At 45.1% G+C, this 21,815-nt stretch overlaps 1 protein-coding gene across 3 annotated transcripts in view; it reads left to right on the top strand.

Annotated features, from left to right (window-relative positions):
- Positions 1–19,878, top strand: part of IRAG1 (inositol 1,4,5-triphosphate receptor associated 1) — a gene marked incomplete at its 5' end in the record, with an annotated part of 117,330 nt that extends 97,452 nt beyond the window's left edge. For all 3 annotated transcript variants that reach the window (XM_082660483.1, XM_082660482.1, XM_082660481.1), the window contains 6 exons: positions 1,036–1,085; positions 1,619–1,726; positions 3,399–3,463; positions 12,620–12,739; positions 14,058–14,189; positions 18,973–19,878. In XM_082660483.1, the coding sequence (XP_082516609.1) occupies positions 1,036–1,085; positions 1,619–1,726; positions 3,399–3,463; positions 12,620–12,739; positions 14,058–14,189; positions 18,973–19,216 (719 nt within the window). In that variant the 3' untranslated portion in view covers positions 19,217–19,878. The remainder of the gene's footprint in view (positions 1–1,035; positions 1,086–1,618; positions 1,727–3,398; positions 3,464–12,619; positions 12,740–14,057; positions 14,190–18,972) is intronic.
- Between the last annotated feature and the right edge of the window lie 1,937 nt (positions 19,879–21,815).

Raw genomic sequence — 21,815 nt, 5'->3', positions numbered from 1 at the left:
AAGTTCAAAGGAGTGATCTTTTTTTAAGGTTGATTCAGGAAAAGGATAGAGATCTTGATTCATTTAAAATTTAATGTCATGTAACATGTTAAAAGTTTAAGGGGGCACACTAAAGATTACAACTAAAATATATAAATTCCAAACCAATTTTGGGGGGAGGGAAGGTTAGAAAAAATTCAATTAATGAAGGAAACATAAACTACAAAATGAGATGGTAGAAATATATCAATCACAAGAAATATAAACAACTTAGACTTGTTGGTTAATAGAAAACCTCAGATTAGATTAAGAAAAAGTGTTAGTTATGTGCTTTTCAAGAGAAACACCTAAAGTACATGAATATGAGGAATAGACAGCTATACAGACTAGATGGTACTGGTCAAACTGAATCAAACTGAATTGAGCTGTCAAAAACCTTTCTCTACGCATGCTGGTGTTTTCTAGTGGTAGTATTATCCAGGTGTGGTGCTAAATATTTTACATGAATTTTACATATTTTACATATCACTTAATATATGTACTAAGGAGAAGAAAACCCAGGGGTGCTAGTTTCTTTTGTTCTGAATTATTTTGTAGATGACATATTGAAATTACTGTTGTCAACACGTTTCCATTTTTTATTGACACCACACCTTCCTTGCTCATAATTTCCGTGAATGTACCTTCCTTGAATGAGCAAGAAATGACCCAATAAGCCCTGGTATTGCTACGAGGAATCTTCACATACTCTCCACGGCATAACCCAGAGACCGTGTGGTGGTGTGAGGTGGAGACCAGAGGTACAAGACTAGGGATTCTCATAGTGCCCAGAGGAGTTAGGATGAAGGCTGTGTCCCAAAAAAAACCCACTCTGCAGATGATTGTTTCAAAAGGTCAAGTGTCAAATTCAGTGACCTCTGCACCTAGGCCCTTGGGACATCCCTTGAGGGTCAGTTCTGGCCCATAGATACCTTGGCTTAGTTTCTGCTATCTGCTTCCTGCTGGAGCCTACTCTGAGAACTAACCTGGGTTCTTCTCTGTTCCCTCCTGCTGCAGAAGATGGGGTCCCTCGCACAGCACGGTCCATGTCCCTCTCGCTGGGAAAGGTATGCATGTTCAAGGAATACTGGGGAAAGAAAGACAGAAGTTTCCACAGTCAGCCAGGAAATCAGTCATTCTTGGATCCACAGGTGCAAAAGAACCTCTGGACAGAGTCTCTCATTCAGCTTCCGAACCTTGCTAGCTCATCCTCCAACCTTCCCTTGCTCGTGGCTTCCAGTACTGCACCATTTCTAATGAACATGAAATGATGCACAAACTTTGGTATTGCCATAGATCATTTTCATACACTATCCAGGGTTTCATACACTGTCCAATGACTGGGCATCATTTCTGTTCCATCTCTTCAGGATCTGAGAAATTAAAATCAGAACATGTTGAGAAATCACTCATCACTAATAAAAAAAAATTGTTAATTTTGGCCACTCTCTCTACACCAACCCCCAGCACCATCACTACCCTAAAACCAGGATATCCATTGAACACAGCATTTGGAATTAGTAGGCATTTCCCAGGCCTTTCTGAATTTTGGGTGCTGCCCCCTCCATGACAGTGGGCCTGATCCCTTCTCTTCCCACAGAACATGCCCCGCCGGAGGGTCAGCGTTGCCGTGGTGCCCAAGTTTAATATCCTGAACCTGCCTGGCCCGTCACCCAGCTCATCTCCCATCCCCTCCTTACCAGCCCTGGTGAGTATGATAGTGCTTGCCTCCTGGGCCTCAGGCTCACAACTGTGGGGGTGACCTGGATGGGGTAGGGTCAACAAGGAGAGGAAATTCCAAGCACAGATTCTGGGCTATGGGTTCAGAAGCCTCAGTACAGACCAGGCCCCAGGTCTTATACTGCCCTGAGAAGACTCAGTGTCCTTGAGCAAGGTGCTGGCAGCTCAGAGAGTGTTCCTTGCAAAGCGTATGTCTTTTCATGCTTAAACCAGAACCCTCCACTCTGCAGTGGGTTTAAGCAGCTGAAGATTGCATTATGGAGTACTTGGTAAGCTGAGCTTTGAACCCTAGGCCCTCTGATTCCAGAGCCTGAGTTCTTAAACCCAATGTTACCCTGCTTTGATTCATTGCAGCATTGTTCACAACATTGAAAAATTGGAAATAAGCAGAATTCCCATTAATAAGAGATTGGTTTAATAAATTAGGAAAAGCTCAATAAGGGGTTTCTATGCAGCTGCTAAATATATGATTCAAATATAAAACTTTATTTATCGACATGAAAAAAGTCCATAATTTATTATTAACAAAAAGCAAAACCCCAGTATATACTGCGTAACTGTGTTTTGCAGTTTAAGAAAGAGTGTTTTTCTGTGTGTAAACAGAAAATTCTGAAAGAATGTAAGTAAAACTACTAATAATGGTTATCTCTGGGCAATGGTAAAATCACAGGTGATTTTAATTTTCTTGGTGCCGCTATATTTCTAGAGTAAGAATGTATTACTTATAATCAGAAAAAAAAAATCTGCTTCAATTTTTTTTTAAAACAAAGACTATTCCTATAAACAAAATATTTTCTAGATTCCAGAACTTTGTAAATCTGGTTAAACCTACCTAAAACTCTTAGGAGAGCTAGTTAGTGGTTTTAACAGGGACTATTTCCCATTCTATACTAAATGTATAATGTGGCTTCCAAATATATATATTCCTTTAGACTAGGGGTTAGCAATCAGGGCTATCCATTAAAATCACATAGGGTACTTCTAAAACATTCAATGCCTAGGCCCCAACCCAAGATTGTGGATTGGATCAGTACTTTAAGAAAATATCCCCCAGGCGATTCTAACATGCAGGCAGAGTTGAAAGCCATTGTTTAAACCGAATCCATTGCAGCAAAACAATGTGGTGTTCCTGGGGAATTTATTATAAAGAAATTTCTGATGCCTTGAGCTTTTAGTAACGGCAGGGATCTCCTGAGAGTTGTGCTTGGAACTGTATCTCGAGGGCAGTGATGGGCTTGTGTGAATCCATCCCAGGGGCCTTGGGACCTGCATTTGGTAGGAGCCTCCCTGGTATTTAGTCCAAGTAAGTAAACAGGGAATAGAGAGAAACTGATGGCTCCCCTCCAGAATGGAGCCTCAATATGTAAACTCTTTCCCTTATTCAAGAAAACTTGGAAGAGGAGAAGGAAAATGTGCACATTGTCTGTGCCCCAGAGGGAAAGAACACCCAGGAAAGGAGGGCAGAGAAGGCCTGAGGAAGGGCCAGTGCCTGAGCTCAGATGCAGATTAGAAAGCTTGGGGAGGGGGAAGAGGAAAGAAGAGCAGCAGCAACTCTTCCCCAGCATCATTGGAAACCTGTCGGCCCGGGCTTCTTCCTTCCTAGCTGATCCTCAATTCTCTGTCTCCTGTTTTCCATTCAGTCAGAATCACCCAATGGGAAAGGCAACCCACCTGTCCCCTCAGCACTGCCTGCACTTTTGGAAAAGTAAGTATGTCCCTTTTCCTCTTAACTTTGGGGATCTCTGAGGAAATTTCCCCAACTCACCTTTCCTCCCAACCTCACTCCCCAAATGCGATGGAAAGCAAATTAAGTTCTAGGGGAAATGAATGGGACTCTGAGACCCACAAAGATTTCAGACCCAGTTTGCAAAATTCCTGGACCAGGAAGATGCTGCAGCTGAGTCCAAGTGTGCCTCTGTCCCAGAAGAGCCCAGAGGGGCAGAAGCCTTCTTTATTCAATGGGATCCTTTGGGCTACAGATACAAGAAAGCCCCAGCTCAAAGGGATTTAAATAGTAGGTCCACAGATGAGGCTTTTCCAGATGTGGTACAGCAAGGCCCCAGCTCAACCTCTGCAATTTCCTTTTCTCTGCCCACTTTGTATGTTGACTTCATCAGCAGGTTTGTGGCAAATGGCTACTACTTACAGGTATTTCATCCAGACATGACAACATCTACAGGAAGAAAGGAACCATCTCTTTCCATGTTTCTTTCTTAGGAATGAACTCAGAAATCTTTTTTCAGTCTTCCTTCTTATCTTGTTAGCAAATTTGGAACACGCTCCCTTTCTAAACCAATCACAGGCTTTAGGAATGAGATTGTCATCATGGGCTTAAACTATGCCCTAGAGATGGGAAGAGCGTGTCAGCTTCCCATTGACCAAAGTGGCTCCATGAAGAAGAGTAAATTCATGAGCAAAATCACGTTGCTTTTAGGAAGTAGGAGGGAGAGTGAGTATTGAATTTGCAACAAACAGTGTCTGCTATGCTTACCTCTTCTAGGCACCTATGCAATTTGCAAGTCTTTTTATCCTCAGCCAAAGCAAGGCAGGCTATTTCTACATACTCAGAGGAGTTTATAACTTGCTTTTCCAGTTCTTTCATTTGCTTGCTGGAAAACATCTGGATCACAGCTGCCACCTCTCAGAACTTTCCCCACGTGTCTCTCCTCATTTGGTAAAACATACACCTCTATTCTTCCTTCTTCCTTGCCTTGAGACAGCTTTAGTCCTTCATTTTTCATTGATGTTAGAATAGTTTGGCTTGGCCTGGCAAGGAATGTCTGTGTTGGGCCCCTTTTTTAGTACAGACAAACTCCCAGCTCCCCACCCCCAGACTCAGCCTGTTTTCCTCACCTCTCAGAATATGCAACCACCAACCTGTCATTCAGTGACTCTCCCCCCATTAATCTTGACGTTTGCGACACAATTCCTCTCTTTGCCACCTCACCCCGGGGAAAGCTAACAAGTTCTTCATGTTGTGTAGGGTGCTTTTGTCTGTTTCTTTGTTTCTTTGTTTTCTTGATCACCACAGGGACATTGTAAAGGGGTGACAAACTAACAACCACGTGGAAGTAACCGAGGCTACAGAATTTTACCAAGTCCCTAAAGTCATAGTGTCTAGTCCATGGTCTCTGAATTTCTCCAGAAATGGTCATCTGATACCCTGAGTGAGAAGCGCACTGAAATTCTCCCTTCCAGTCCTGCCTTTGGACACACCAACCCCTTTTTCCCAGCAAGGCTCCATTTCTAACTGTCGACCTGCAGAGCAGGTTAAGGGAGAAAATCCATGTCCCCTCTCTCCCCAGCAGACTCTCATGATGGGGCAGGACCTGGACTCTGTAGAATGAATGCTCAGGCCTGCTGAGAGCTTCCATCTGAGGCAGTGGAGGTCATCAAGAACCTGAACTCTCCTTGGTAGGAGCAGGCGAGGTGCAAAATGGGGGACAGCAGGCAGCAGCCCTGAATCAGGAGTGGCAACGAATGAGGATCAAAGGTGGCAGCACCATTCCAGGGGGTTAGAACCAGGAGAGATAGGGACAGTGAGGATTCAGGCAAGTCAAGCAAGAAGCTGTCTGCTGCTCATTCTTATGGGCTATTCAGAGAGACCACCATGATACATTACCCATGCTGTAGTTGACTTGCCTGTTGGGAATATACCCAGCCTATAAAGATGGCTGCAAAAAGGGGAGGGGATGTTCAAAGGAGGAGGGATTCAGACTAACAGCTTCTCCCTCTGGATTTCTAAAAGATGCTAAGTAATTTTCATCTAAATTTACGGAACTGGAAATATCGATTGCCAAGAGGCTGACAATGAGACAATCTGTGAGTGAAAATGAATTCGTGTCTTCCATTCTAACAGAAATACAGTTGATTCTAGCCACCTTTTCCAAACTGTTAAAGAGAAATAATGCATTATGTGTTAATATGCATTGCTTTCTAGATTGCTGTATTTAAATGATCTCACATTTCCCTAAGCATACAGTGACTAAGCAGGTAGGGAATTGGCTAAGCACATGAAAGATGATGAGAAGATCATAATGCCTGTGGATACTTCACAAGCAAATACCTAACTGCAGACCGCACCCCCAATATGACTTGAGAGAATTCTGAACCTTGTTCTTGCAGGTCACTTCATAGTAACCTGTTCTTCACCTCAACAAGGGTCTAGGAACCTGTAGATTTAGAGAAAAATAGAGAGAGTAATATTTAAAATTAGTATTAAAGGTTAAAATAGAACAAGGCTCAAGAACAGTTTCATAAGTAGAAAAAGCTATGTATTCATAGTCTTTCATTTTTCATTCCTTCAACAATTAATAACCAAGAGCCAGGCACCTAGAATGCACCCAAGGAGCTCGCAGTATAATGGGAAAGACAGATGGGAAACAGCCTATTGTAATACAATGTGATGGGTGATATCAGAAGGAAGTACAGGTTACCAAGGGAGTAAGACACAAGAAAATGATCACGCAACCCAGTTTTGGTATGGGGGGTCAGGGGACAGAGGCTTAGAAAATGTTTCCTCTAGGAATTTACTTTAAAAGTGAAACATGAAGGTCATATAGTTAACCAGGTGAATAGGAGGTTAACAACATTCCATGCTCTAAGGCAAGAAAGTATGGAGTAGTCAAGGAACACTACTGATGATTTATCCCATGCTTACAATACTTATTATTTATTACATGCTTACTTTTTGCCAAATGCTGTTCTAATTGCTTTACATTAATGATCTCATTTAATCCTTACAATAATACCATGAGGCAGGTATACTATTAATATCTTTATTTTATAGATGAGGAAACTGAAACTCAGTGAAATCATCACTTGCCTGAAGTTACACAGCTAGTAGATAGCAGAATTCATGTGCTTAACCACTTAATAGACCCTCAACTGGAAGAACAGAAAGAAGCTCAGTGTGACTGGTGAGAAGAGAGTGGATTTAAGAGCAATTTTTGAAAAAGCTCCTGTGAGCTATTGTGAAAGAAGCTGGTGACTGCCTGGGTGTGGAGTGGAGGGCAGAGTGGGTGGGAGCAGAGGGTGTACACAGAGCCATTCACTGAGGGATCAGCGCCAGCGTAGATGCGGATGGTGCACAGGGCTGCTTTCATAAGGGGGGCCATTAAACTGCTGTATCACAGAGCAAATTTTCACTATAATTTGTAAAATAACCATTTGCTACACTTTGGGAGCCCTCAGGATAAATTGCTCCAAGGTTTTATATGACATTAAATATATACAGTAAAGAACTCCCCTTTGCTGATAGTATTCTGGAATGGATTAGCCCTCAATCAACTGGTAGTGGACCCCAGAAACCTGGGATTGAGTAACAGAGATTAAGGAAGCTACTGTAGCCCAGGTCCCCCGGGCTGGGCTTGTCTGAGGGAGCCTCGGCAGTGGGGGTGGCTTAGAGACCTAGATGAGCCCGAGAAGGTAAGATCTGTCCATTGGAAAGGATTGGAGTCACTTTCAAATATTGTTAACCATGTGGAAAAAATAGACTCTACTGTATCTGCAGGTCACACAACACATTTCGATTAAACAGCCCCTCATGTTACTGAGAGCTGAGCACAATGACAAATGTTTTTGACCCAGTGGACATGAGAGAACAATGAGCCTTATTCTAATTAATCATCCCCGAAAGAAAGCATGCAAGATTATGGCCTAGGAATAGATGCCAAGATCCATGAGTGTCTGGCCCAGAAGTCCTTAGGTGGGCACAAGCTGTGCTCAGCTCCACGTTTATAGGCATGCATAGGGATTCCTTCAGCTCAACCCAAGCACTGAGTTCTCAGGCAATAGTCATTTACATAGAGGACCTGCCCATTTTGTAAGATTAACGGACAGGGATGAGATGAGCCACGGTGAAGTCAATACAACTCAGCAAACAATTAAAGGCACTTACTATGTACCAAGCACCATTCAAACTGACTGTCTCCCTGCAATCACAGTCATATGGAGGGATGGACATGTGTATAAAACATAAAAGTGCCCTAGCTCCAAGTTATGCTATAAAAGAGGTGCAATGAGGGTATAAAGAGAGGGAGAGATCAACTTTAACCAGAGGGTGTGAGACAGAGGAAAACATTAGCAACAGTTCCACAAAGGAAAAGGTATTTGAACAGTCTTTAAAATGCATAGGGAGAAAATTCCAGATAGTTGGAGAAGATAGTTAAGGAACTATAAACTCAGTCTAAGGGTCAGGAAATAACAGTAAACATTTTACACCCTACCATATTTCATAAAATAATTGCTTTCCCTACCCTTGGCTGTAGCTGTGTTTTTCTGCTCTTGTTCCAGTCATTAGGACAAATAGGAAACGGCACATTAGGCAAAGATCGCATGGAAGGGAGTGGATAATGTAATTTTAAAAAGGAGAAATGTTATGAATAGCTGATATTTTTAGAGCATTATCTTTCTTGTTCACAATGGGTTTTGGTTTCCAGCCTGATGAAATGTAAATTTTACAAGGTCTGAGGGAAACCAAGACATGGGAGACTGATGCCGAGAATGAGGAGACTCATAAAGCCTGTCTAAGAGGTCGGGGAGGGTGGCAGCTGTGATCTGTCAGAGTCCTGGCTGAAAAGCTCTGCTCGCTGTTCTGCCTCGTTCGAGGGCTCCTCCATGACAAGACTCCCATTGGGATTCCAGACACCTAGGTAAGCTGCAGGATTTATAGAGAAGGCATGGCCACCAGTATACTTCCTTTAAACTCATGATTTCATACCTCAAATGGGCTCCCAGCACCGTCAGCCATCCTACTGTGATCTTCTAGCACGTGTGTCCCCCCACCTCCACCCCATGATTCTTACACCTTCTCTTCCCTCTTCAAGCCTTCCTAGACCTCCCTACCTCTCACTTGTAGCAGATGACCTTGTCTTCCATTTTATAGAGAAAATTTAAGCTATCAGATAGGAGGATCCCTCTCATCTTCCTTTGCCAAACTCCCAGCTCACCATCTTCATTTCCTTCCTCCCTTTGTTATGACCAAGGAGAAGTTTCTCCACCTTTCTAAGGTCTGTCCCTACTTTCTTTTTTCAAAGAATTTATTCCTTTGGTCCTCCCCTTTCTCTCATCTCCTCTACTGGATCATTTCTATCCACATTCAAATGTGCTTTCATCCCTTGACCCACTTTTTCAGCTACTTGTTCCCCTGACAGTCTTCTATTCCCTGTCCTTCTCAAATTCCTGTCTACGTCTCCCCCTTTCTCACCTCCCATTCTTCCCTCAGTCCGTTCCAATCTGTCTTTGCTCCTACTGTGTAACCAAAGCTCCTCTTGCCCTCCATGTTTTCCAATCCAATAGTTGCCTTTTCTGTACTTATCTGACTCAGGCTCTCAAAAGTGTGTGCGTGACACACTTAATGCTCCCTCCTTGACACACTCTCCTTTTGTTATCAAATGGGGGTCCCACTGCGCGCTGCTTACAAAATCACTACTCACAAATAGTAGAAAGGAACGGTGCCTTTAATCAGAATGCTGGCAATCTGGGGAGATGGTGGACTCAGTGTCCCCAAAAACCACCTCCAAAGATTCTGCTCAGCCATGAAACTTTTAAAGGGAAGGAGGGAAGTAATCTCAGTTAGTCATTGGAATGGGGGTCAGAGTGGTCACCATCCCCCCACTGCATGTAGGCTCGTTCACTCTAGATGTTATCTTGTTCACACAGTTTGGTCACACGGTTTGTTTGGGAGATTACTGAAGGGGAAGCTAGGGAAGAGATCTGGTCATCTGTTAATTACTTATTCTTCATTTCTACCTCTTTGATCTACGGAAAGAACCAACAAGTTAGGCAAGGTATCATGTAATTAAAAGATTTGAAAGGTGTGCGTGAGCTGGAGATGAGTAGAGCATGGGGGTGCCTGACTTAAAAGGGGTAAGAAACCTGTACTCAGAAAACTATAAGTTACTGATGAAAGAAATCAAAGACGACACAAACAGATGGAGAGATATACCATGTTCTTGGATCGGAAGAATCAATATTGTGAAAATGACTATACTACCCAAAGCAATCTACAGATTCAATGCAATCCCTATCAAATTACCAAGGATATTTTTCACAGAATTAAAACAAAAAATTTTACCTTTTGTATGGAAACACAAAAGACCCCGAATAGTGAAAACAATCTTGAGAAAGAAAAACGAAGCTGGAGGAATCAGGCTCCTGGACTTCAGACTATACTACAAAGCTACAGTAATCAAGGCAGTATGCTACTGGCACAAAAACAAATATAGACCAATGGAACAGGATAGAAAGTCCAGAGATAAACCCATGCACCTATGGTCACCTAATCAATGACAAAGGAGGCAAGAATAAACAATGGAGAAAAGACAGTCCCTTCAATAAGTGGCACTGGGAAAACTGGACAGCTACATGTAAAAGAATGAAATTAGAGCACTCCCTAACAGCATACACAAAAATAAACTCAAAATGGATTAAAGACCTAAATGTAAGGCTGGACACTATAAAACTCTTAGAGGAAAACATAGGCAAAACACTCTTTGACATAAATCGCAGCAAGATCTTTTTTGACCCACCTCCTAGAGTAAGGGAAATAATCAAAAATAAACAAATGGGACCTAATGAAACTTAAAAGCTTTTGCACAGCAAAGGAAACTACAAACAAGACGAAAAGACAATCCTCAGAATGGGAGAAAATATTTGCAAAGGAAGCAACTGGCAAGGGGTTAATCTCCAAAATATACCAGCAGCTCATGCAGCTCAATATCAAAAAACAAACAACCCAACCAAAAAATGGGCAGAAGACCTAAATAGACATTTCTACAAAGAAGACACACAGATGGCCAAGAGGCACATGAAAAGATGCTCAACATCACTAATTATTAGGGAAATGCAAATCAAAACTACAATGAGGTATCACCTCAGACCAGACAGGATGGCCATCATCAAAAAGTCTACAAACAATAAATGCTGGAGAGGATGTGAAGAAAAGGGAACCCTCCTACATTCTAGGTGAGAATGTAAATTGATACAGCCACTATGGAGAACAGTCTGGAGGTTCCTTAAAAAACTAAAACTAGAACTACCATATGACCCAGCAATCCCACTCCTGGGCATATACTCAGAGAAAACCATAATTCCAAAAGATACATGCACCCCAGTGTTCATTGCAGCACTATTTGCAATACACAGGACATGGAAGCAACCTAAATGTCCATCAACAGAGGAATGGATAAAGAAGATGTGGTACATATATACGATGGAACATTACTCAGCCATAAGAAGGAATAAAACTGTGTCATTTTCAGAGACATGGATGGACCTAGAGACTGTCATACAGAGTGAAGTAAGTCCGAAAGAGAAAAACAAATATCATATATTAATGCACATATGTGGAATCTAGAAAAATGGTACAGATGAACCTATTTGAGAGAACAAACATATGGACACCAAGGGGGGAAGGGGTGGTGGTGGGATGAACTGGGAGATTGAGATTGACATATATACACTACTATGTATAAAATAGATAACTAATGAGAACCTACTGTATAGCACAAGGAACTCTACTCAGTGCTCTGCGGTGACCTAAATGGGAAGGAAATCCAAAAAGGAGGGGATATTTGTATACGTATAGCTGATTCACTTTGCTCTACAGCGGAAACGAACACAACATTGTAAAAAATGTTATTCCAAAAAAAAAAATCGTCACAGGAAAAAAAAAGTTAATTACAATATAGCTTTGCTAAAGTGACAAGAAAATGGGCTTCCTGCTGAGGGCAGTTTCCTGCAAAGAGCTGCTTACACTCTCTCAGCTCCCAGGACTCCATGCTCTCCGGGTTCTCCTCTTACCTCTGTGGCTGCTACTTCTCAGCTCCTCCACAGGCTCCTCCTCCACCTGAACTAAGGACAGAGATGCCTGTGGCTTGGTCCTGGGTCCTCTTCTCAATTTTCCTCATACTATGTCCCCAGACAGTCTTATCCATTCCCCTGGCTTTAAATACCATCTATATTCTGAATATCTCCAGCCTAGAGCTCTTCTCTCACTCACTTTGGTATATCCAACTACCAACTTGACATCTCCACCTGGATACCTCACAGGCATCAAAAATCTTGTCCAGAAGTTAATTCTTACCTCATTGCTCCTCTTCAGTTCCTCAAACATCTCCACATCTTTTGTATCCCGAGGTGTTCACACATCCTGGATCCTCTACCTGGGAGGATCTTCCCTCTGCTATAGATGTGGCTGACTTCTCATCTTTCAGGTCTGTGCTTCAGTTACTCCATCTCTGAGAGGCCTTTTCTGGCCACTCAATCTAAGCAGATTCTCTCCTCATTATTTTCTGTCATTGCACAGAGTTTGTTTCTCTCATAAAAGTTATCACAATTTGTAATTAATTTCATATTTTTTCTTTCCTTTTTTGGGCATTCTCTCCTGCTGTGCTCCGGGTTGGCAAAGACCTTTTCTTTTGTTTTCTAATATATCCCCAGCACATTACAAGGTGCCTGTGACTTAGCACTGGGTAGATATTTACATGAATGAAGCAGAAGATGGACTACAGGGATGGGATGACTCTGAACGTTTGGTCCACCTCCATCTTCCTCCTCTTAGTGCCCTGGAGCTCCCAATATCTGTCTGTCCACTCAGAGCCTCTCCTGGAATAAGAATAAAAGTGGATTAGAGAGCAGGAGGAAAAAGGCAAGCTGGTGCAGTACTTGATGTCTGGGGGCCCAAGGAGGATTCATGGACTAAGGCCTTTATAAAATCTTAAGGTAGAAAGATTGAAATAAATTCAATCCAGAATGAGTTTCCTCACTTCCGGCCAGGAACAGAACAAAGACATGGTTTGGTTTTCAGAAGTCCCATCTGTCCCTGAAAGGACGCCCTGTACTTCCTTCTTCTTGCTAGTGGGAAGACGAACGGGGACCTGGATTGTGAGGCCTCTGCTTCCGTCCCGACTCCAAGCTGCCTGGAGGGGTTTAGCCAGGAGACCAAGGCCAGGATGGAGGAAGAAGCATACAAGAAGGGGTGAGTCAGCCTTCAGCAGCCCTGAGGTCACCTGGCATTGCTCAAAAGATACCTTCCCACGGGCCTTTCCTGTCTCTTAGAGGATTTAGGGAAGCAACCCGTGGCCCTGGGACCTCCTTGCCTGAGTAAGGAACTACATAGGAAAGAGCAGTACTGTTCCACAGGAAAGACAGGAGGAAACGAGGCAAGAGTGTGTGGTAGATAATAACTAGGCTGCCCTCTTTTTTAGGCAGAAAGCCACCAGAATGATCTGGAAATCAGGGGCCCTGGGTGGGTTCCTCTTGGTGGTGCCTGAGGCTTCCTGACACATGCCCAGAGCAGTCACGCCACTGCCAGCAGTGCCCAGGAGCAGCTGCAGCCCCACTTCCTGGAACTGCCCCAGCCATCCCTTCTTCCTGTCAAAGGAGTCCCCTTTCAGCTGCCCCCTTCTCTAATTGAGCTTCAATAGCACTTTTGGCTCGTTGTTAGTCACTGATGAGGCAGAATACTGAGCAAGGCCCCAGCTAAGCCAGGTAGAGAAGTACCTCTGTCCAGGTACCACATCCTGAGCTTCTTTCCCAGTAGCTCCTGAGGGAGATACAGCTTCCCTGTGACGTGGGACCTGTGGGCTTCGGTGTGGTGGCCACCTGCACCGTGGTGGGGTTGCCCCAACCCAACTGTGCTAGCCTTAAACACTCAGCTGTAGGACAAGCAAAAATTATGTTCAAGGTAATATTAAACCTGGGAGAAGGAAGTCAGAGGGTTTCTCTTGGAAAGCCCGTCTTTTCACCCACACCTGTCCTCTGTACTTAGAATGCAGGGGAGTGAATGCTTCCATCAGCTTTGTGAACATTTACTGTGAACCTGTGTGCCTTTCACTTTCACAAAGCTTCCCAACAAGCCTGTGTGACAGGTGTCACCTTCCCCAGGTCAAACCATACACCTGGCACTTCCTCAAAATGTTCCAACATCCGTGCAATGAGTGCCGGCCTCTCCTTTTTACAGGGGAGGAGCTGGGGCTCCAAGGCCACACAGTCCTTAGCCCTCCCAAATGGTTTGCAGAAGAATCCAGCCAGGAGACTCTGCACCCATATTTTTTCCCTGTCTCTTTTGTCACACTTTCACATAAACAGGAAGAATGGCCGAGGGGTGAGGGGAAATCATCCTGACAGGAGCCACCATAGGATGCGGTGGAGCTTCCCAGCTTTTTCCTCTTGTGTGGAACCACAGGAAGTGAGTGTGTAATCATCAGAGATGCTCAGTGCCTCCTCTAGCAACTCAGGAAAGGATGCTCCGCCCCTGGCCTTTCCAGACTCAATTGTTCGTTGTTGCCTCCCAGATACCAGGAAGGGCTAAAGAAGACCAAGGAGCTTCAAGACCTGACGGAGGAAGAAGAACAGAAGACCGAGAGCCCTGAGGAAGCTGAAGAGGCAGAAGAAACTGAGGAAGAGGAAAAGGAGCAGAGAAGCAGGTTGGAGCCCTCGCCATTGCTGAAATGGGTCCCAATTCATTTCATTGCACATCCCTGGAGGTGCCAGTCCAGGGCAGTTGTGGGTCTAGGTCCCAAGTGAGCAGCCAACAGAAACCAAGAGGGCACTCATGTTGGAGGAGGAGGCAAAGGAAATCCCAAAGAGCTCAAATAGTTAATAAGAGGATGTTTGCAAGAGCTGAGGGGTCAGGGGTTGTCAAGGGCTGGACCGGCAGCAACCAGCAGTTCTCAGGAGCTGAGAAAATGCGAGGGACCACAGTTAGCTCATTGCCCAACCATTCCCATGAAAGAGCCGAGTTCAAGGAAGTTGGCCTGAAGCCCTAGAGGGGAGCTGGGACAGAGAGAACACAGGGAGGTAGGGGATGAACTCAACTTTGTGGCAGAGGAAGTGTCCAACAGGTTCTTTCCATGGTGATCAAACAAGTTTGGTCGTCTGGACATTGTTTTCACTTTGGTTTGGAAATACTTGGATTTTTCCTTTTAATATACTTTATATTTCAAGTGCATTTTCCACTAAATCATGAAAGATATATGTAACAGTAGATAAAGGTAATGTAGATCCTGCATCTTAATCAATTAACCTAATCAGCTGCTACCTTTGGGACAGGGTATGTGTCTGTGCCTCATTGCTGGCAGACTCTGGAAATCACATGCACCCAATGAATAAGGTAATAAAATGCGGATTAGAAGTGAGATGGACATGCTTCAAAACACATAGGAATGACCAGTAGAGCCTAGTTGGTGGAAGATTCAACCAGAGTGAGAGGTGTCAGCCTGCATGAGTCAACCCCAGTGTTCAAGGGGAGAGCTGGAGAAAGGGCTTCACTATTGGAAACAAACCTGTGCAAGGGCACACCACCTCCCCTAGGGAGAGAAGCCCAGTTTTCACAATGAAAGCACAGTCCCTACTCCAAGTGGCTTGTTCCTATCCTTCTTGGTCTTCTGTCCCTCCGGGGTGTCCTCTGCTCTTGTTTTCCAGGCCACCAGACTGTCTTCTCTCCTCTAATGCAGTCAAGCCCAGGCCTGGGCTTCAGCCCTTTCTTTGGCTCCCTTCAAAACAGAAACACAGGCTGGGACTTCTAACCCTTCCAAACACTGGGAAAGAACAAAAGAGAACTAAGCAGAGAGAGTACATGGAATATAAACAGTCTGGTTTACAAAGCACAGGGCTGGAATCCTTATCTAGCTAATTTGATCTTGGGAGATTGTCCCTCCCATTTCATGAAATCCCAGAGGAAGTGAGCCTGTGCCCGGCTTCCCCTCTGTCCAGCTCCTGGTCAGCAGCACGTGGCAATGGCCGCCCTTTGCATCCAACATCCAAGAGTGTCCTCTTGGTCCTGCTGAGGATACTGAAAGGCCTCGTTCTCTTTCCCAACTTCTGCTCCCTCTCAGATTCACTTCTTGGTCTTATGAACATGCCTGTGCCTCAGGTGGTGGATACCAGGCATCAGCACAGCCCTGAGATGGGTCCTCAGCCTTCAGCACATTGTGTAGCTTCACCTGTTCAGGCCCAGCAGTGTGGCATCATCTTCTCTATAACGACAGACACTGCTATCATAGAAACTGCCCACCCACAGTTACAGGGTCCCTTCCTCACCTGTCACCAAAGCCAGACTAGCCCCGAGAGCTGTTGTGTTCAGCGCCAGGCAATCCATTCATTCGCAAATCCCTTACATACACAGTTGCCTATAGGCACCTGTACTCAAGCATGATTCCCCCCACGAAATTTTGGCATCTCATTAACAAGCAAGGTCTAAGGTTATTAAAAGTTCCATGTCCTACTTAGTGCATTTTAAAAACACTGAGCTAACCCCAGCAGCTGGCCCCTTATTTAAGAGATTCAGCATCAAACACTAGAGTCTTTTTATCTGAATCTCTCCTCTATTATAATAATATGTAATAATATAATCTGTTGTCAATATTACTTTCTGGAGGATCAGCTTAAGTGAACTTTGGGTGAATCCACCCAATATCTTAACCATATTAAAACACAGAACACAGTCTTCTGACATTTAGGTAATGCATGGAACAAGTGAGGCTCATAAGATGCAACAGGGAACTGTTGTCTTTTCTCCCACTGTCTGTTCACACTGGCCTTTTGGGGTTAAGATGATATTAGGCAGACTCCTTTACTCTTCCAATAACTCTCAGAAAATAGAAGTCCTCTGGTCAAGTTTAAGTCCCAAGAATAACCTCATTTCAGTAATGAAAATGGCCAGTTCCCTGAAATAGTCAAAAGCCTGAACTTCTCCCCATACCCCCTGGCCTCCAGCTCCACTCTGCTTCAGGAAGGAAGCCTATAGTGGAGACAGAGCTGACTTCTTGCTCTCTGCCACTCCCACCCTCCACCCCAGCTGTGCTAATGCAGCGCCTGACCTCTCCAGAGCTAACGTTGGGAAAGGGGGTGGAGATCAAGGGTAGGAAAGGTATTACCTGACTGGTCTTCTTGTGAGCGGGTTCCAGGCCTTAGCAGGCATTTAAGGTTGACCTGATTTTGTTCAGTGTGGTGTTTTATGGGACCTTCAGAGAAAAGCACCCCTCCTACCCCCCAGCTCACACATGTTCACACCATTTCTGAGGATCTCTCAACTGCAGGTCCCCTTATGAGGTCGAATGCAGCTCTTCTGGCCAGCTACTTAAAATCCCTCTCTCAGTCCTTGGGCAGCTGGAAGTATACCCTCCACGCTCAGCTTCTAGGTAGCATTTCCGGGCAGGGTCTATGACATCCCATGCCAGCCTTCCTTCTCCTGACTACATCCAGTTACTGTGAAATATGCACCTTTGACCCACTAGTGGTGGGAGGATGGTTTTCCGTATCGTGGCCCCCTGCTCTGATGCCACCAAGCAGTTCAGCAAGATTCTCACTCTTCACATCTCTCAGGTGGGAGTCACGCACAGTCTACTCACTGTGCCCCCAAATTACAACATATCGAGCTCGCCAAGCAGCATCTCCGAAGCCCCTCTCTTCAGGCCCAGGTGAGGGGGCAGCAACCTCACCCTTCCCAATGGAGGAGTAGGTAGACCTCAGAACAACCAAAAATGGATTTCCAAAGGAATTCTATTTCTAATCTAATTCCATTTCTAACAGCTTTTGTAGGCTGGAAATGGGTAACCAGCTAAGGGTCACGAAGCCAGATCTTGCCCTCCTCCTTTGCCAGCCCACTTAAGGATGGGGTGAGAGTGGGATTCTCCCTGCTCCAGCAGATTGTTTTGGAACACAGAAATACAGCCCAAAAGAGAGACTGTGTCTTAGCATCCAGTTGTATCTGAATAGAAATTAAAGAAACTAAATGGGGCTGAAAGAAACTAAGCTTCCACTTCCAAATTCTTTCTCCCCAGCAGTCGTGAAAGTGGCCAATGATTTTCACCTCAGCTCATGTACTCACTGTTTTGCTTTGCTTAATTGTTCCTGAAACAATCATCAGTGGGTCCAACATGGAAGAGAAACCAACCAGTGCTTTAGCATCCAAGGCAGGCACTCTGAGCATCTGATCCCTTTCTACGGAAGAGTATGTGTTGAGTCTCTGTACCACTGTCAGGCACCTAGCTCTCTGCTATTAGAATAGCAGAGAGAGAGAATAGCTAATCTGCTATTAGCTCTCTGAATTAGAGCTCTCTGCTTCTCAGCAAATGGTCTGCATATTTCAGTGTCTGTGTGAGCCTCAGGATCTTCAGAAAGACCTCATGTCCCTTTTCTCACCTCTTTCATTTGGTGATCCTCAGTATTCTCACTGTTATTTTTTAAACTAGATCCGGGATTAGAAACAGGAAGAAATTCTAGCTTAATGAATGTGTCCAAGGCTTCTCCAGAGAGCTCTAAGAATGGACTCTTCAAAGCAGACCATCTGACCAAATGTCTTTTCAAGGGGCCACAAAAAAGAGTGGAAAAATTGAAAGGCAGTGGGGAAAAGAGGAAGAGGGAAAAGTGGAGTGAAGCAGGCAAACAACAGAGGGGGAGGGTTGAAAGGAAAGGAGGGAAGAGAGAAAAGAGAGAGATGAGAGGGAAGAGAAAAGTGTGGAGAGAGCAGAGAAAGTGGAGGAGGGGTTATTTGGGAATGAAGATTAATAGGGCTGAGAAAACGTCTTGAATAAGTCACCCAGAGGTTGCTGGAGGCCCCGGGACAGTTTGAAGTGAACTCTTGAGGTTGATCTGGTTCCTTGAATTACTTGTCCAGTAATTTATTACTCAACGTTGAGAGTCTTCTAGGAGTTTATCACAGTCCTTCCACTCTAGATACAGTCAGATGTGGAACTGAGGACAACAAATTAGGCATCTGAACATGGAGGCGGGGGACAGGTTAGAACTCGGAACTGATCACTGGTACCACTAAGTGCAGAAAAGCTGTTGGTCCTGTCTGGTTGCATGGGAGAATGGGTCAGCCAACCTGGTATCTTGGGGCTTGGGGGAGTTCAGATATCAGTGACCATCTCATGAGTAGATGAGGGCATGTGCGAATGGATGAATGATCACACAAATAAGTAGCGTGTTCTAGCCTAGACTCTCCCAATATAAAGGCTATAGACTGGTGGCATCAAAATCACCTGGGGAAAAATTTTTAACTATAGATTCTTAGACCATACCTTTGGAGATTCTTATGCAGTAGACCTGGGGTATTTTGAATCATTGCTGCCAAACAACACTATGCACAGCTGAGTTTGAGAACCACGGCTCAAGACAACATGGAGAGTATTCCAGATGGAAGTTCTGGGCATCGTATATGTGCCCAATATACTAAACCCTCCACCTATGTTTTTCATTTGACAGCAAACTTGAAGAACTGGTTCATTTCCTACAAGTCATGTATCCCAAACTCTGTCGGCACTGGCAAGTCGTCTGGATGATGGCCGCAGCAATGCTGGTCTTGACTGTCGTGCTGGGGCTCTACGGTTCCTATAACTCTTGTGTGGAGCAGGCCGACGGGCCCCTTGGGAAATCCACTTGCTCGGCAGCCCAAAGGGACTCGTGGTGGAGCTCAGGACTCCAGCATGAGCAGCCTACAGAGCAGTAGGAAACCCGACACCCGGCCAGTGCCCTGCTCCAGCACACAGCCTGCTGCCCTTTCCCCAAGCATGATGTGTCAGGCCTGGGCACGGGCACACCACTGCTGCCGTCAGGGGAACAAGCAGGGGTTCTTTCACACTCGGCACCCCTATGGGAGCTATTCACACACAGTAACTGATGTTCTTGGAGGATCAACAAAAAGCATCAGTGGACAAAGAAGTGGCCTTCACCAGGGAACTCCGACGGAAGGGACAGTTGCCTGCACCAGCTCAGATGGCTGGGGAGAAACAAAACACCTTCTTTATAGGCTACAGTGCGAAGCCCCCTCCCCCTCCCCATTTTCCTCTCTGCCATTGATCGGGAATCAGGAAGGATCGTGTCTAAAGGCTAACTCTGCCCCCAAGGATCAGACCTGGAATTTGGAGTCTCACATGAATATCTTCCCATTTCCCATCTCATTCTTACTGACTCTCCTTCAGCCTTCCCTTCTCCCCTTTGCAATCAGAGTTTCTCTTTACAGAAGTCAGAAAGGTTTATCAGAAAAACGTTTAGGCTGCTTTTTAGCTCAGTGCTTGAAATGAAGTGGGAAGATGTAAATGAACATATATTCCTCTGTACACATACACAGAGCGCACACACACACAGCACACGCATGCATGAAGCCACCTACCCTCCAAACGTGTGCTCTGGGTATGTGTTAGAGTTAAAGCCAACCCACAGATTTTCACTAGGTGTGGGGCAGCCACCAGGCACCTGTTCAGTGAGCTTTCTACGTGGGCTTAAGATGTTTGAGAAACACTGAAAACTCATGGCTTCCATGGCGAACTTGCTGGTCTCCATTTCCAGGGCTAATTCTGAGCTGCTGTAGAGCACAGTCTATCCCCTCTTTGTTCTCTCTGATTGAGAGCAGTTAACCCGCCTCTCAGGGGGAAAGAGGAGACACGATGCACTTTCAGCTTCGCTGTGCCCACATGCGAGTGTGCATCTCCACTGCAGTGTTCCAGTTTCAATGGCGTTTCCAACCAAAGTGTAGGTCTCAGAGCATTCCCATTGTTTAGCAGAAAACTGAGAGTGCGTCCCACCTCCAGCTGGACTTCTCACTCCACCTTGACAGCTGCCACCTGCCTTCTTGCCTCATCAGTTCTGGGGGGCGCTGGTTTCTGTGTGGGTTTTATGGTGGTGGCTTTGCTGTTGTTTTTGTTTTGCTGTTGACATTTGTTTTTGTTTCTGACACTCATATAGAACTTACTATGAGCCAAACACTGTATTAGGTATTATATAGGGATTCACTCAATGAGTCCTCAAGAAAAAGAAAAAAACTGTGACTCTTTCCATTTTCAGATAAGGAAACTGAAGCACAAAACATGCAAAGTAACTTGCCAAGGATACCCAGTTAGTAAATCATGGGGCTGGAAGTCACACCCAGCCAGGCTGGCCCCAGGGGCTGTGCTCTCAACCCCTGCACTAAGTTGATTCTTCCAAAGGCCTCCTAACTGGACATCTTACATTCCAGTCCCACTCCCCTGAGTGGCCCTTCAGCCACTCCAAGCCATTTCTGGTTCCCAGACTAAATTGTTTTCTCTCACTAGTTTTTCTTCTGCTGCTCTCCTCTTTTCTTCTGGTCACTCCTCAGGACCAAGTGCAAAAATCATCCCCTCCATTACACCTTTAATGGCCTCCCTCCAACTCCCCACCATGCCCCACATTATAGGTCACACCCTTCTCTGTGCTTTCTGGCACTTTTTAAACATTTTCATTACTACTACTAATGACCATTACTATAGTGTATCAGAATAACTTATTTATGTGTCTGCCTTTCCTAGCATTTTTCCTCAAAGACAAGAACCATGTCTTACCCATTCTCTGGGTAAGTGCCTAGCATGGTGGCCGATGCTTGGGAGGGTATCATTAAATGTTGGTCAAAAGAACAAGTGAGCATTCAAGGGGGTGGAGAGCAGTCTGGGAACAGCCGACGTTTTGCATACTTCCCAACACCAGCATCATCACCACCAACAACTCAACGAAAAAAATAACACCTTTATTAGCATCGACTTATTCCAGTATTTTTCAGTCTCCTCTGTGACCTGATTAGCAACAACATTTCCAAGCTCAAGGGCTAGGCTTGATGCAACCACTCCTTTCAGAAAGACCCACCTAGGTTAGGCCCCACTGTGAAAGCAGCCTGTTGTTCTAAGGGAGGCATCCTTTCCAGTGGCTAGAAAACCACTGTGAGAGAAGCCCAAGCCAGGGTTGACCAAGGATGTGCCATTAAGGTAAAGAGGTGCAGATCATGGCAGACGGACTTTGGCCGCATGGATGGATGGTTTGCCCTGCCTCTTCCAGGGCGACTGGATACACTGGAGGACGTTGAGGCCCTCAAAGCCAAAGACAGGATACAAATGGCGCTCCAGAGAGGCTAGCTGTGGTGCAGGACTCTAGGCTGGCAACATCCAGTCTCAGCCTCCCGTGAAGAAGGACGAGGCGGAGCTGGCCCATCACCCACTTGGTCACAGGGTTCCCACCTTTGCTTCCTGTTGAGACAAAGGCCAGGAGAGGAGCTGCAGTGAGCTCTTGACCCTCCAGCTGCTCCACAGAAAGGCCTGCAA

This window comes from Grampus griseus, assembly GCF_964374135.1.
Source record: "Grampus griseus genome assembly, chromosome: 8".
NCBI lineage: Eukaryota > Metazoa > Chordata > Mammalia > Artiodactyla > Delphinidae > Grampus > Grampus griseus.
Note: the sequence above shows the minus strand (reverse complement) of the source record. Positions and strands in the feature narration are given on the sequence as shown.